The sequence below is a fragment of the Siniperca chuatsi genome, linkage group LG10, assembly GCF_020085105.1.
Source record: "Siniperca chuatsi isolate FFG_IHB_CAS linkage group LG10, ASM2008510v1, whole genome shotgun sequence".
Taxonomy (NCBI): domain Eukaryota; kingdom Metazoa; phylum Chordata; class Actinopteri; order Centrarchiformes; family Sinipercidae; genus Siniperca; species Siniperca chuatsi.
This window is the reverse complement of record NC_058051.1, coordinates 17,338,915-17,354,369: the sequence shown is the minus strand read 5'-3', so window position 1 is coordinate 17,354,369 and position 15,455 is coordinate 17,338,915. Positions and strand designations below refer to the sequence as shown.

Genomic DNA, 15,455 nt, shown 5'->3' with positions numbered 1-15,455 from the left:
GGCAGGTATTGGTTTCAGAGTGTCTGAGAGTGTTGTCATGTAGGGACGACCTCTTGGTGTGTGCGCGTGTGCGTTTGTGCACGTGTGTGTGCTCCTTACAGGCCACTTCAATTCGTAATTTCCAGTGAGTAACATGAGAGGTTTCAAGGTCATTTCATTCAGTTTACTTCAAAGATTTTTTTATCACTTATTATGCAGTTAGCTCACTTTTTTTCCTAAACTAAGCTGTCGCATCACTTGCAACAAATGCACTTCAGTATGTACGATACTAAGTGAACGCATCACCGTCCATACTGCCATGACTTTCATTGCCGATTCTGACGGTTCAGTAGTACGTTCAGTCTGTTGCTGGTCCAAGCTGTCACATTCAGTTCAGTACAAAACTAGCCTATACAAGCTCTGTACATAAGGTTAATAGCTAAGCAGCCTATTATTTACGACTGAGTTAGTAACATACTGTGTATCACAGTTCTCAAACACCAGTGATTACTGATTGATTCAGTAACAATGATGGTTCTGTGTAGTCAGTTCAGTTTAAAGATTTGTTCAAACATGTACTAAACACTTGTAATCACAATTTTCTAGAGCCCAAGGTAATGTCCAACCATGAGTTCAAAATCTAAAGATATTAAATGCAAAATGATATAAAACAGAGAAAAACAGCAAATCCTTATATCTGAGACATTGGAACCAGAGAATGCTTGGTGTTTTTGTGCTTAAAAAATGACTTATAAATATGAATTCTAAAAATTGTTGTCGATTAATTTTCTGTTTTTTTTCTAAAATCAATTCAGCGCCTAATAGTTCCAACTCTAATATAAACATACATGTTGGGGAAGTGACCAGAAAAGCATTCATGTCAGTGATAAAGAAATTAATCAGTGGAAGGGAAGCAGAAAAGAGAGAGACAGAAATGGAAGGGGAGGAGAGACACAATCTAAATATACCAGCTGAGGGCGGTGGAGAGGAGAAAAGTGCCGGTCCTCTGAAAACCACAGTGTGATGAAAAATTAAGTTGGGAGGCACAGGAGAGAGGAGAGCACAGAAAGAAAGCGAGAGGAGTGGGAAGGAGAGAGAGAAAGTGCTTTTACTGCTGGTCACTTTCATCTGTCTGTCTGGGAGATGGACGGATGAAATCAGACTCCTATTAAAGTGAGCTGGAAAAGTAGAACCTGCATTCTTCCTCTATCAGTGTGTCCAGAAAGAAGAAACAAGGGGATAGCCGCACCTTTTTTCAGCCTCCAGTCCCTTCACAGTCCAGGTAGTTATCCTTAAGAGGCCCAGTAGTTCCTTATTGTTTTATACTCTTTGATGAGACTCTTACTGAACTAATGTTGCTTGTTCAGCAACATCGTCAGTTCTTTTGAGTAAAACTGTGTTTTACTTTTAACTGTTTTTCTTACTCTGCAGTACAACCACTACATTTGTCAACAAAGGCTTATAGTATTGGATGGATTTCCACTTTGCTCGTCTTGCACTTGAATAATCCCAGCCAAGAGGCTACAAAAGTAAAAAAACAAAAAACAAAAACCTGGATTGAAATTGAATTAAAGAAGCCATTTCTTCCCCCCTGGATTATTTTTTCGTGCGTGCTCTCCCATGCCTTATACTATCCTCTCTCCCCGCATCAGGGACCACACAGTGGAGGCCATTTGCATTTTGCTTTAATATATTTCCTAAATTCCAGAGCTTCAAGAGATCCCTACTTTGCATTTGTTTATTTAGTTCAAAGTGTTTTTTTCTGTTATAGCCCAAGAACCTTGCAGAAAATTGAAGTGTAGTTAAAATGTGATAGATAAATATGAAAGTGGTGTGCTGTGTATTCTATGGAGAGAGGGACTTTGATGTTATTTTTGCAGTGTTAAGCCAGTTTATAGCTATGGTGTAGCTCGCGCCTGTAGGAGAAGGCTGGCAATTCCCTTATTCTTTTATTGTCTGATGCTGTTGGACTTGTGGGTGATAGAAAGGCTCAGACAACATAACTGCGTTTACCACCTGGATCTGCACTGTCAGCAGACACACTCTGCGGCGGTGTGTTGTTTCTGTATGTGTGTGTCCGTGTCTTTGTTTGTGTTTGACCTGGGGATGTTTTAGGGGTGGCTGTGTCGTGTGTGGACGATGGATTTGTAGTGACATCAGGATCGTACCTCGCGGTGCAACGAATTCTCCAGGTTAGCACAGCGAGTGGCAGACAAAGACAGAGCAAAAGAGAAAGTGAGGGGAGGGAGATGGATGAAGTGTGACACCCTTGGGTCGAATCAAGCTTTAGGGATGTGACACACATGTAACAGCAGCAGGCAAAAGCTGATTTGAAAGATGGGAATGTCAAGTCTGTGATGTGCACTCTGCTGAAGTCATAGAAAATAGTTAACTAGTGAAAGAGTGATATGAGGCTGAGGAATGGATGAGAAAAGGGCCAAAAGCTTCCTAATTTCCTCTGCCTTTTCGTTCCATCTTCCTCTCTATTTCCCCCTGACACACACACACACACACAGTGTTGAGTTTCTAAAATCCTTGTTAAATTGGAGACTTAATTTGAAGCCGCTGGCTTTCTCTACAGGTCACATGGAGTGAATTTATCCACAAAGGCCGAACTTTTTATTAATGAAACATACATGAAACACACACTCATCTACATACACATACACACCCACACATGCTCCTGGCAGGATCAGGCAGGCCTAATCAAGCTGAAATCTCCCGAGGTTGCAATTAGGTTTGGAGAGCCACAGTCCTAACTCTGGCTACAAAGCAAACCCTTCCATTAAGTCACAAGAATACACAGATTTCCTCATCATACTATTGTGTTCCATCCCTTCACATTCATCTTCTGCTGTGTGCTAACTTAGCCACTAAGAAATGAAGTACAGGTGACAGACACACACACACACACACACACACACTTGCAACTTTTCATGGCTTATTTTCTTCTAGTATAGCTATAGTTTCTTCTTATTCAAGTTACTCGAGGTTTTGACCTTAAAAACCTTTTGCTATTTGGCACAATTAGTCATGTATGTACTATGTGTGTCTGCAAGTGTTTGTCTCACCCAGTGTGAACTGATATAAGCTCTAGTCACCTGCAACCTTGGAAAGGATGCCATGATTGGTCAGCTGTACAGAGGTGAGAAAGATGCCAAGGTTTGAACTTCTCTCACAAGCTCTCTTTTTTCATTCTTGACACTATTTCTGAGTACAACACAATGAGTGCTTTCCAGGAGAGACTGTCTGAAGATGTGCACGTTATCGCCATATTTAAAGGATATCATGTCTCCCCCTTCTCTACGAAGGCCAGCTTTTTACTTTGCCTTCCAGTGTGGCCGTTTGTAACAGCTAAAAACACTTTTGATTCCTGACATGACAAGACAATACGTTATAAGAACTAGTTCTGTTCGAGCATAACCCGTCCCTTAGACACAGCGGTGCTTTGAGCTAAATGCTAATGTCAGCATGCTAACATGCTCACAATGAAAATGCTAACATGCTGATGTTTAGCAAGTATGATGTTTACCACGTTTACCATCTTAGTTTAGCGTGTCAGCATGCTAACATTTGCTAATAAGAACTAAACACAAAGCACAGCTGAGGCTGACAGGAAATGTTGTCAATGTTGCAAATAGTATATTAACCAAAGTATTTGACATTGTACCAAATTTAATGGCATGCCATCCAATATTTGTCTGGGCATTTCACTCAAAACTGCAACCTCATGGTGGCGCTAGAGGAAAATTCAGGGGGTGTCAGTAGGATACATCGTCTGGGAAACATCAATGTATTTTCATGGGAATCAAAATGGCATGAATGTCTTTTCAAATTTCATGGTAATCCATCCAATATATGTTGAGATATTTCAATCTGAATCAAAGTGGTGGACTGACTGACCATCTCTAGAGCCATGCCGCTATAGTGTAGCTAAAAACAAATCAGCATAAGTCAGTAGAGTATTTTTCCTTGGTTCAGACTAGCCAGCTGGTAGCCAGCTCTCCTACATTCACATAAAATAATTTATTAATTGATGAGGAAAAAGTAACAGTAACAAACTGTTTAGAGGGTAAGCAATTTTATCATTGAAAAAGTTTTGTGTTACTCCAAAAACTAATTTTACTGTCAAAATATTTAATACAATTACCAACCAATGTGCAGCAATTAATTCCTGTACTCATGATACCAACTGACATGTCATCCAAATACTCCCTTCATGGCCTTATTAGGAACCTTTGTTTCCTTCCCTCTACTTCATCTTTGTACCGTTCTCTTTTGTTCTTCACTTCCCTTCTATGCACTCGTCTCCATACCTTTCATCTTTCCTTTCATCATCATCTGTGTCCTTTCCGTTCCTCTTTGCTGCCTCTTGACAATATCAGACAATATCTTCCATTTTCTTTTGATACTGTGACTTTGAATAGCACAGCAAGCTACTGTGAGTATCCTGATGACCTTAGCCATGGTACCACTCCACAGGAGACTGAGATGGTCATCTCTCTGCTAAATTCTCAGGATGAATAGGATCCATATCTATTGTGCCAAATCCTAGTCATACAAATGCTACTTATTTGGGGGCAAATAAGGTAGACAAATAAGGTAACAGCTTGTAGGGATCACAGATTTCACCACTAATTGGTGTAGAAGTCTTTTCTCACATTTAATAGTTCTGTACATTTGGTCTAGACCGAAGGAGAAATAATACATTGTTGTCAAGTCAGTTTTATTTATACAGCCCAATATCACAAATCACAAATTTGCCTCAAGGAGCTTTACAATCTGTACAGCATATGACACCCTCAGCCCCTTGATTCGGATAAGGAAAAACGTCCCTAAAAACCCTCCTTTTAATGGGGGAAAAATAGAAGAAACCTCAGGAAGAGCAACAGAGGAGGGATCGCTCTCCCAGGACGGACAGACTTGCAATAGAAGTATTGAGTAAATAATAGAACAACATAGTAAACTTATCGTATGGACAATTAGGATGACAAAATTATAGATTGATTGTTGTCTTTTAGTTCTGGTCCAGTTCATGTTCACACTGACTTTTTACAAATGAACCAAGAGGAGTAAACATGAAGTTATACAGACTGACAGGTAACTCATTGATTGGGCAGTTTTGGCGACTGCCATCCTGCATCATCAGGAACTCTGCGGGAAATCTAATTCCGGTGACTGACAGCAAGTCACACTACACTTAAATGCTTTCAAAGTGTATATTATTGTTCTCTGGTTTCACGAAGAGTTCACAAAGAAATAACTGATTATGAGCATTATTAGCATTATTAGACTGCAAATCGGCTGCATGTTATGAATAATGACAAACAGGTAGAGACAAGATGAAAAAAAGGCAATGTGGGGGCATTATGTTGTCTGGTACTATGGAGCACTATGCTGTTTGATGTTTGTCTTTAACTGTAATGTCTTTTGTTGTTGTTGTATTTGTCTGACAATTGCCACAGACAGAAAAGAAGTTTCTGAAAGGAAGGATAATAAATGAAACTAACTAACTAAACTAACTAATATAACAGGGGGATATTACTGTGCGATCACTATGTCACACACTTTTTAATGGACTAGAAGTGCCAAAGTACATGGAGCAGGAGATACAAGCTCTACACACTGCTGTTTTACCTGTTTTGATTGATCAGGGGAAATCCCTGCACTTACTTGCTGGCACGCATGTTACCGTGGTTACCAACTGTATAAACAAATAGTATACTGTAGATCGCTTAAGATCGCTTACAGATCACAATCAGCAGATGTATTTAACAGCAGTTTAGCTTTTGAAGTCATGCTAAAATCACCTATCTACTTTAAAACAACTATGGTTGGTTGCTTTCAGACCACAGACGCAGAGCACCCTGAGTCCACTTTTCAAATGGCCTCGGGTCCAGTTGTTTGGTCCGCACCAGAGTTTGATTGACAGCTTTCACACAGGTCCAAACGAACTGCACTAAATGGGCAAATGCACTAGAGTTTGTTTTAACTGAACCAAACCAAGGTAAGGTGTGAAAGCACCCTAAAAGTGGTTTATACTGTAGTGGCGCATCCTGCTGCCTCAAAACAATTTACTCTCAGTCACACTTTATTTCACTGACACAGATTAAAACCATTTCTCAATGTCAAAAACCACCAATTCAGTTTTTCTGGACAAGAAATAATGTAGTGACACTATATACATTATGATAGCAAAATCACTTCATTTTAATTGCCGCAGTAACTGATGTAGAGAGTACAGGCATCCCATTTTCCAAATGGCGGATATCTCAGGGTATGGAAACTCCTTGAATATTAATGTATTTCCACTACATTTTTCTCCTCGACCGTTGGGAGCTCAACCAGAGCTCATATGCCTGTGAGATGTCTGTCCAGCTTTAGCTAAGATGCACACAAACACACACATAAATACAGACTGGAGATATAGAGGGGAAGCTGATCAGCCGCGTGGAGCGGGGAGGGGATTCCAATGGGACTAATTAAAGGGATGGAACAGACTGCAGAACTCATTGGAGACCACCACTCTTTCTCCTTTGCTCTTCCTTTCTCTTTTGCTTCTCTGTGTTTGGTTAATGAAAGCTAAATCATCCAGGGTTAGAGGATCCAGTGCTGCTTTCTTACCACTATTCATACCGACGTATATGATCAGAGGAGTTTAGGAATTTCTATCTGACGTCTACAGTATGTGAAGGGGCTGCTGGAAACATTTTCTCAACACATATGTATGGGAACAATATGCAAACAGATGTAAACAAGTGTAAACACAATTGCTTACAAAATTGTTTGTGAGTTCTGTGTGTATGCTTGTGTGTGTGCACGCATGAGTCACCATCGGCTGCTGAGTTTGATACTGATGGAGAGTCAAGCTGTTTAGATGCTATTGATCAGAACCCTGTGTTCCTGAGCAGCCAGACAGACACGCACACACACACACACACACACACACACACACACAAACAAAGCTTCCTCCTCCCCCTCCTCCTTTCTCTCATTCTCTCTCTCTTTTCCTGTTCCTTTCTGAATCCATTTCTATAACGCACACCCACTCATTCTGCGGCAGACAGACCAAACAACCAGCCAAAATGAAGTGGCACTGCATCATCACAAACACTGCTGTGTGTCTAAATGAGCTGGAGAGGAAGCAGGCAGCGTCTCTGCTTTGTTTCCTAATTATTTACTAGTAGCAAAGCATAGGTGTAGATAGGAGGAAGGGGATAAGAGGAGAAGGGACGGGCGACAGGATATAGGAAGACTAAAGGAGACCAGAAGAGATTAATGGGACAAAAGACAAAAAGTGACAATAAAGCGTATATGTGTATGATTCCCTCTGTGTGTGTGTGAGATGCCCTCTAACCAGAGAAAGCCTTGGCTCAGCCTGTGTGGCTTTGCAGCTTCTCCCAGCTCTAGAAATGCCTGGCTGCATAGCCAGATGACTCACACACCCAGCTCAGAACTCAAGCCAGGGTTTAACACACACACACACACACACACACACACACACACACACACACACACACACACACACACACACACACACGCACTTCCATATGGCAAAGTGCTCACACACATGCATGCTGCAGATATATGCCCAAATACATGTGCACAAATATACACATCAGCACACACTCAGACTCAACCAGGTGTGTGTATAATCTCATCTGCACTGAGCTAATCTGCACAGACTCTCACACAAACCTGGAAAGTTTGTTTTGTTTTACTTAGATCATCACATATCCGCTCAAAAGTATTTCACGAGAATCCTTAAATTTCTTCTTCACTACACATTTGCTGGCTTACCTAGAAAAGGAAATCAACCACTATGAAAAGTATTTAAAGAGTGACTTAACACTAAATTCACTTTTTGAGTTATATGATACGCACAGTCACCTTATTTTACTATCAGATGATTATGGTCCGAGTCTATTGTGTTCATTGCAATGACAGTTCTTTGTCTTTTTTCATAAATTTTTTTGTAATGCTGCACTTTAGATAAAATAAATACGCTCACAATACATGACTTCAAATACGAAGCACAAGGCAACATCATGTTCACTCCAATATGGGCAAAACCTCCCCTATCAAGAAATATAAAGACAAAATTCAACTCTTGGAGGTGTGGAGAGTTTGGCGTTGCAAAGAAATCAAGACTGTGCAAACAAGAGTAGTAGTAGCAGTTTAAGAAGCTGAAGTGTTCGGGGCAAATCTACCCACCCGCTTTGTTTATTTTTATGTCAACATGGCGTGTTCAAGCTAAAATGGGTTGTTAAGTTTCTCTTCATGTTGTATCTTAGTCTCATGCGTTTGCTTTTGCTTTCCTAGCCTCCTGCAGTTATTTATTCACACACTGACACACATGTATACAAGCTTACTTACAAAACACAAGTTTTTATCCTACTCAGTGCTCAGAATATGAAGTGCTTAATCATATGCATCCCTGCTAACCACTTCAATGTAAACACCTGGCAGCATTTGGACAGAGAGAGGGACACACGCAACAAGAGATTTGGTGTGTTTTTGAGTGTTTACTTATCATTGTTTGCATCCTATCCAAATTTGAATCCATCATTAAACTATATTGCTGACTAATAAAAAAAACATAATTCTTGGTTGCTTTTGCTTTCTATTAGACTGTTTTTACTTGATTTGTTTTGGGATTTTTTTATTAGAAAGTTTTCATTACTGTTTTTATTAGAAGATTCATTGCCTTGTTTGTAAGTTTTTGTGTGCATGCTGTCAACAGACATTTGTCAGACCTGAGTAGGCTGTAAAAGCTTTGGACTGCTTTGGTTTGGATTACAGTATTCTTCACTCAACAGATGCCATCTGTTGCAACTATTCAAATTTACAAACACATACACAGCAGTTTATCACTGGACAACAACGATGTAGACTGTATTAAAAAAACTTGGCTCATCTCTGTTTTTGACATTGTTTTCCTGTTGGCTGCCAAGATAGAGAATGAAACTGAGTTTTTACAAATCTGCAAATAATGATAGTCTCCAAACTTCTCATCCTTTTTATCCCTTTGTTGCTTTCTCCTTGTCTTTCTCTCCCTCTCTCTCTGTGTCACTCACCATCTCCCCTTCTATTTGGATGTATTTGCAGAAAACAATAATTTTCCTTGTGTAAATATTGTTTTCTTTGGCAAGGCAAAAAGGTACTGTAGGGTGTGAATGTCAGTTGTGTCTAAATGTATTTACATTTATCATCTTGGACAGTTGTCTAAGGCTTATGCATGTGTGCTTTAAAAAAAACGAGTCTACAGCCATGCTAGTCGCTCTGTGAGGCTCTGTTAGCTAAATGCTAACATGCTGATGTTAAACACGTATAATTACCATGTTAACAATCTTAGTTCAGCATGTTACCATGCTAACATTTGCTAATTAGAACTAAATACAAAGTATTTGGGAATGATGATGGGAATGTCGGGGTGCACGGTGGCAGAGCGGCTAAAGCTCCTGCCTCCCAATAAGGAGATCGTGGGTTCGTGGGTTCGATCAGGTTCGTGGACCAGACCAACATCACACAATCTCTCTGGGTGGAGTCTGCATGTCCTCCCCGTGTTACCGTGGGTTCTCTCCGGGTTCTCCGGCTTCCTCCCGTAGGTTAATTGATAACTCTAAATTGCCCGTATTGAATGAATGTGAGAGTGAATGGTTGTCTGTCCTTGTCTGTGTCTGTGTTAGCCCTGCGACGAGTTGGCCACTGTCCAGGGTGTACCCTGCCTAAGGCCCAAAGTCACTGGGATAGGCTCCAGTCACCCGCGACCCCTAACGGGACCAAGCGGTAGAAAATGGATGGATGGATGGATGGATGGGAATGTCATTCGTTTTTTTTATTTCAATTTTGACCTGATGATGGCGCTAGATGAAAAGTCAGGGGACCAAAAAAGTCACCAAACTTATTACAATTTAATTTGAAAAGAACAGGAATGTCCGAACCAAATTTCATGACAATCCATCCAATAGTTGTCGAGATATTTCACTTAAAGCCACAAATGTCAAACTTATAGTGGCGCTAAAGGAAAATTCAGTTGATCACCAAAGTCATTAGGATTTATCTTCTGGGGACCATGAGTATTTGTACAAAATTTCATGGCAATCTATCCAATAGTTGTCGAAACTGATAGACAGCCCAAAAAAAGGCAATGAGGAGGAATATCTATCTGCATTTACATACCACCAACAGTTGAAAAAAGTCATCTAATGTACAGTATATTCTAATCCTTTTTTATATGTGTATTCTCTAATGGAGTATGTGCGTTTCTTTTTGGCAGAATGCGGGAACGGGGTCCTTGCATTTGCGGAGTAGGTGTGTGGAGTCTACTGCTGTCCCTCTGTCTGGCCTCCCTCACACATACACACAGGAGCCACACAGGTAGGTAGATGTATGTGTTTATGTCCATTCGTGTGCGTGTGCGCGTGTATGTGTGTGTGCAGTACATATTCCTGTCACTTGGTCAGTGTGTGTGTACAGCATTTATCGTATTGGATCTATTGTGGATTACCACTGCAGGCAGCCTCTGCAGCCAATTTCTTTTCACATGTTGTAAAGTTGGAGTGAATAGGCCATGTACCACCCGAGGGAATGCAGAGGTCGGATTCACAATGAAATACGAGACCACAGAGGCTGGTTGCCAGGAAGAACACACAGAAAGTTCTTTAATAAAATGAAGGGGAATACGAGTAATCCAACAAGAAAGGTCTTCTCAGTTCAGGGGCTTTCACATATTTGCAGTCCCATCAGAGTGGGGCAACTCTTCAAAATGCCTCTAGGTTACAGCACAGACAGTTAGCAGTGAGCCTTATGGATTAGAAATCCCTGGTTGTGTGATACCCCTCCCATGTGGGCCAAGTGGCTCAGTCACTAGCATGATTAAGCCCAGAGGCCTTTCCAGTTCATTTCTCATGTGAAGGTTGGGTATCTTCGTCTGTCTGGTTCACAATGATCACCCCGTGTGTGACACTGAAAATGACCTACTTCTGGGGGAAAATAGCTTTAAAACACCTGTAAATGAAAAAGAGCTTTTTATGTGCCTGAGGTGAAAAGATGATGATGATTTCATTCATCTGTGGAATAAATGAATCATTCCATGATTTCATCCATGATCATGATTTAATTGGCTGTAGTTTTGTAATGAATTTCATTATAATGTGAGATGTTGTGAATCATTTTGTCGCTGTATGTGTACATAAATGTATGTGTATATAAATATATACACACTAAATTGCCAGTTTATTAGGTATACCAAAAACATCCAATGTTATCCAGTTAAACAAATCTAGAATAAATGCTACCTTCATGAAACTGACACCCAGTGTCCACTTTATTAGGTACACCTGTACCGTCTAATGCAATCCAATTTGTGACACTGTCATAGAGGTGTTAATTAAATTATATGTTTTAGCCTTGAGGTCATAGTGAGTGTTGGTGTTGGACTGGACTGCATTATATTTAAAGGTGCTTCTAATATTCTGTCCCCCTTTAACTACGACCTCAATAATAACATATAATGGAATTTACACATTTCCGACAATGTCAACAAAAAGTCGACATTATAAGCTTCGTAAAGATAGATGTTATAGCAGGGCTGTTGTATTAGATTGCATTAGATTGTACAGCTGTACCTAATAAAGTGGCCAGTGGGTGTATATTTTTCTGTTTTTTGAGACTGCTACAGAGGTGTTGATTTACCTTTATTGCCATTTTGATTGTTAATAGTGTTGCTGTATTGGATTACTTTTCAAAAACATTTATTTTTAATTGCTTTGCATTAGTTTTGTAGGTATTTGGTCATAAATGAAAGCATTAGACAAATTTGTGACCTGATAGTGTTAGATGGAAAGTTAAAGTATCACCAAAGTTATAACAATTCATCCTCTGGGGACCATGAATATCTGTTACAAAATTTCATGGCAATGCATCCCATAGTTGTTGAGATATTTTAGCCTGGACCAAAGTAGTGGACTGACCGACCAACATTGCCATCCATAGAGCCACACTGCTAGCATTGCTAAAAAACTAGAAAACTAAAATACAGTACCAGTGCAGGATAATGCAGGACATAAAATCAAACATTATAAGCTGTTACAAAAAACTGAGTTTTAAGAGACTTCTCGAATGTAGCGAGACTGGAACAGTTTTGGATGTCTTTCCAGAGGGAGGAGGCGGCCATGGAGAAAGCCCTGTCACCCTAAGTGCAGTGCATGGTCCTAGATGCTGAGAACAGGAAGTTCGCGTTTGAGGAATGGAGGCCGCGGGAAGGAGTGTGGTGGAGAAGAAGGTCGATGAGGTGGAAGAGGGCTTGGTTATGGAGAGCTTTGTAAATTAAGAGAAGGAGTTTGAATTGAATCTGTTGTGGGACAGGAAGCCAGCGATGTGATTACATAATACTAAAATCGATACATGTCAATAGGGGTGGATAAAATTAATCTGTCTGTCTACTGATTAATAAAAACAAAACTCCAAGTGTTGACTACATAGGCCCTAAATGTCACCAGTGGTTGTGAGATGTCAATCTACAAGTTTGAAAGGCTGATGTCTGTGTTACAGCCAGCAAATTTTATTTCAAGACTCCTTTGCTCCTCCAGACTTGTGGAGCAAAGAGAAGGATGGAAAAAAACAACCAAAATAAGTAACTGACAAAGACAAAATCACCTAAGGATAAACCAAGAAGTGATGATAGTGGATTTTGTCTTTGGTTTGACTACATGTGATAGGCAGTGATAGCTTAAAAATGTTAAGCTCTGCCTTTGGCTTTTATGTCGTGATAAAGTGGCGTGCACCAGCTGCCCTTCATCTGAACTGGTTGTCTTTGTTTGTCATTGTAGTTACTGTGTGTCTAACGTCACTGAGGCTAAACATATTTATACTGCAGTCAATGTATTGTATGTCTTAACATCTGCCTGTACAGATATTCCATTAGCAGATGACTGAAAGGGAAAATGATTGATGAGTCTGAGTCTTTTCTTTAATTCTTTAAAAATAATGCAGCATCTTAGACAGATAGTGCAATAGTCCTTTGGCCTTGTGTGTATAAATTGAAAATTTCTCATAATGTAATCACTTCTTTGAGACTACAAGGTTCCTTGTGCGAGTTTATGTGTGTGTGTGCAGTATGTGTGTTACCTTGCTGGAACGTGAGTACCAATAAGCATGACTTTTAGTGTGTGTGTGTTGTTTTTGTTTGTGTGTAAAATTGACTCTGCTCTCCTCTGGCTGCCAGCCATTCTTGACAAGGCAAGGGCAAACATTTTCATAAATGGAAGGATGGTGAAAAGACATGGAAAGAGGACGGAGATGCTTTCCTATTTTGGTGCATCAATAGGCTTTCAGTAAAGTGCTAAGGTCAGCACAAAGCAACAAAAACACTCTAAACACCAGGTGAGAGGGATGAATAGCAAAGTCACAAGATAAGAACAAGTTTAGTAGTAGTTGTGGCTTTATGTCGTTAAAGATTCTGTCATGGTTATTTTATCACACTATCGTCTGAAATAGTGGCAGTAATGGTGGTGTTGGTATTTTAGCTTGACACAGTCGTATATGTGTGTGTGTGTGTAGGCATATGTACAGTCTGTGTGCTTCTGTTAATGGGTGATTGATTGTAGAGTAAGTTGTAATCAGGGAATTACAGTGTTATCCAGTTGCAGGTTGTCTGAGTGGGAAAAAACAGACGAGTAATCAGATAATTACTGAATACAATCCCTTAGGTCACTTCAAGGTTGATGCTCTCACACATACATTACACACACAGTCTATTTCTCTTACACGCACACTTTCATAGGCACACACACATACTGTATATGCTGGCATGTAAAAATATCTGATTGTAAAATTATTGGGCTGAGGGAGTGACTGAAATCATTCAATTCAGCTCTCATGAAAATGATACCCCACTACATGATGGTTGCTGCAATTACATCCTCCTCTCCTCTCCTTCATACAACTTAAATCTATTTGTAGCCGAGGTTATACCAAAGATGGTGAGTAGGTGTTAGGGCTGGTTGATATATTGAATTCATTTGATTTGTTCAAAGTTTTGTTTTTGCACGATGTGTAAAATGTCTACATCTTGAAAATCGAGTTACTACAACATGCACAAAAACATTACATTTAGCCAAAAGGTAGTGGAGATGATAGCTGGCTGCATTAGCTGTCTTGAGTCACGACAGTCCCGTAAACTGTGAATAGTTACACTACACATTACATTATAGGTGTCTAGTTGGCTCTGGCAATCTTGTAGTGAATTTAATCGTCGATTGGTAATGACAGGGGTAGACTGAAAAAATACACTGATCTGAGCTTGGCTTGTGTTTGTTGACCAGGTGTTATCTTTTGTTACAAGAGGTGAAGCCATGGGAGTCGACAGAAAAGTGTGCAGATTCGACTTTAGCTAGCCAGCTGTCTTCAGATATCAGCCTGGTGTCTTGTCAAACAACACAAACAGCAGGAGAAAATGTATTAGTGTGCAGACTTTTATGCTCTGTCTGTGCTGAAACTGATAATTAAAGTGAATGTCAATGCTCATCTTAGTTTAAGCATCTGGACGTGACATTCAATAGCTGTACGACATAACCTATATTTTTTTAATATGCAAAACGGTCTTGCAGGTAGCGCAGGTCTTTTAATATTCATTCTCGACTGCCTTGTACATGAAGTCCTAAAAAAATATGTTTCAATTCTAACATTTTTGCAGGGGGAAAAAATATTAAAAATGAGAATCGCCCTAAAGCTTAAAAAAAAAAAAAATTTTTTTGGCTATATGGCCCAGCCTTAGATTGTGTATATATGTGAGTATGTGTGTATGCGTGTTCTTCCCATCAGCTCAAGAGGTATGTGCTGACAAGAAGGAGGAACGTGGAGGGGGCTGAGAAGTGTCAAAAGAAGTCTCAGCATGTGTGTGTGTGTGAGAGAGAGAATGTGTGCGTGCCTGCCTAGCTTCTGCTCACCTTTTATTCTCCAGATTTTTATCTCTCAGGCCAGAACAGAAGAAGATGCTTCTCCTTTGCCATAGGTGCATCTCCATCTGTTAAACTATCCATCTTCCTGTCTTTTTCTCTTATTCACAAGCTTTATTATACACATCACTACAGAACTGTGTGAAAATTACAGGCTTTAACAGACCACAGAGCTCCAACACTCTTAGTGGACTACAGATCTCCTGCAATTAAGAGATCTTATTTGTAGACAAAGTCTAGGCCTTGGTTAAATGTCTCAGTGGCTTTGCCAATAGTCTTGGAGAAACAGTTTGGATTTGGAAGTAAAGCGGAACAACGATTATGCTGATCACTTAACCACACACTGTCGAGTCATTGATTCTCAGTTTACAGGCTGCAATCGCCATACATCGCCACTGATTAGAGCCTAGTAATAATATAACTTGCTCTGAAGGGCATTCTGTCTGCCAAGAAGGGGAAATAGAGATGTAAGAACAAAGATATATAGGGATACTAAGATGCATGAGCTAAACCACT

At 40.0% G+C, this 15,455-nt stretch overlaps 1 protein-coding gene across 1 annotated transcript in view; it reads left to right on the top strand.

The window, feature by feature from the left end:
• Positions 1-15,455, top strand: part of LOC122883445 (chemokine-like protein TAFA-2) — a 73,915-nt gene that overhangs the window by 26,596 nt on the left and 31,864 nt on the right. Inside the window, exon 2 of the mRNA XM_044212158.1 lies at positions 10,259-10,359. Within this exon, the coding sequence (XP_044068093.1) occupies positions 10,260-10,359 (100 nt within the window). The 5' untranslated portion in view covers position 10,259. The remainder of the gene's footprint in view (positions 1-10,258; positions 10,360-15,455) is intronic.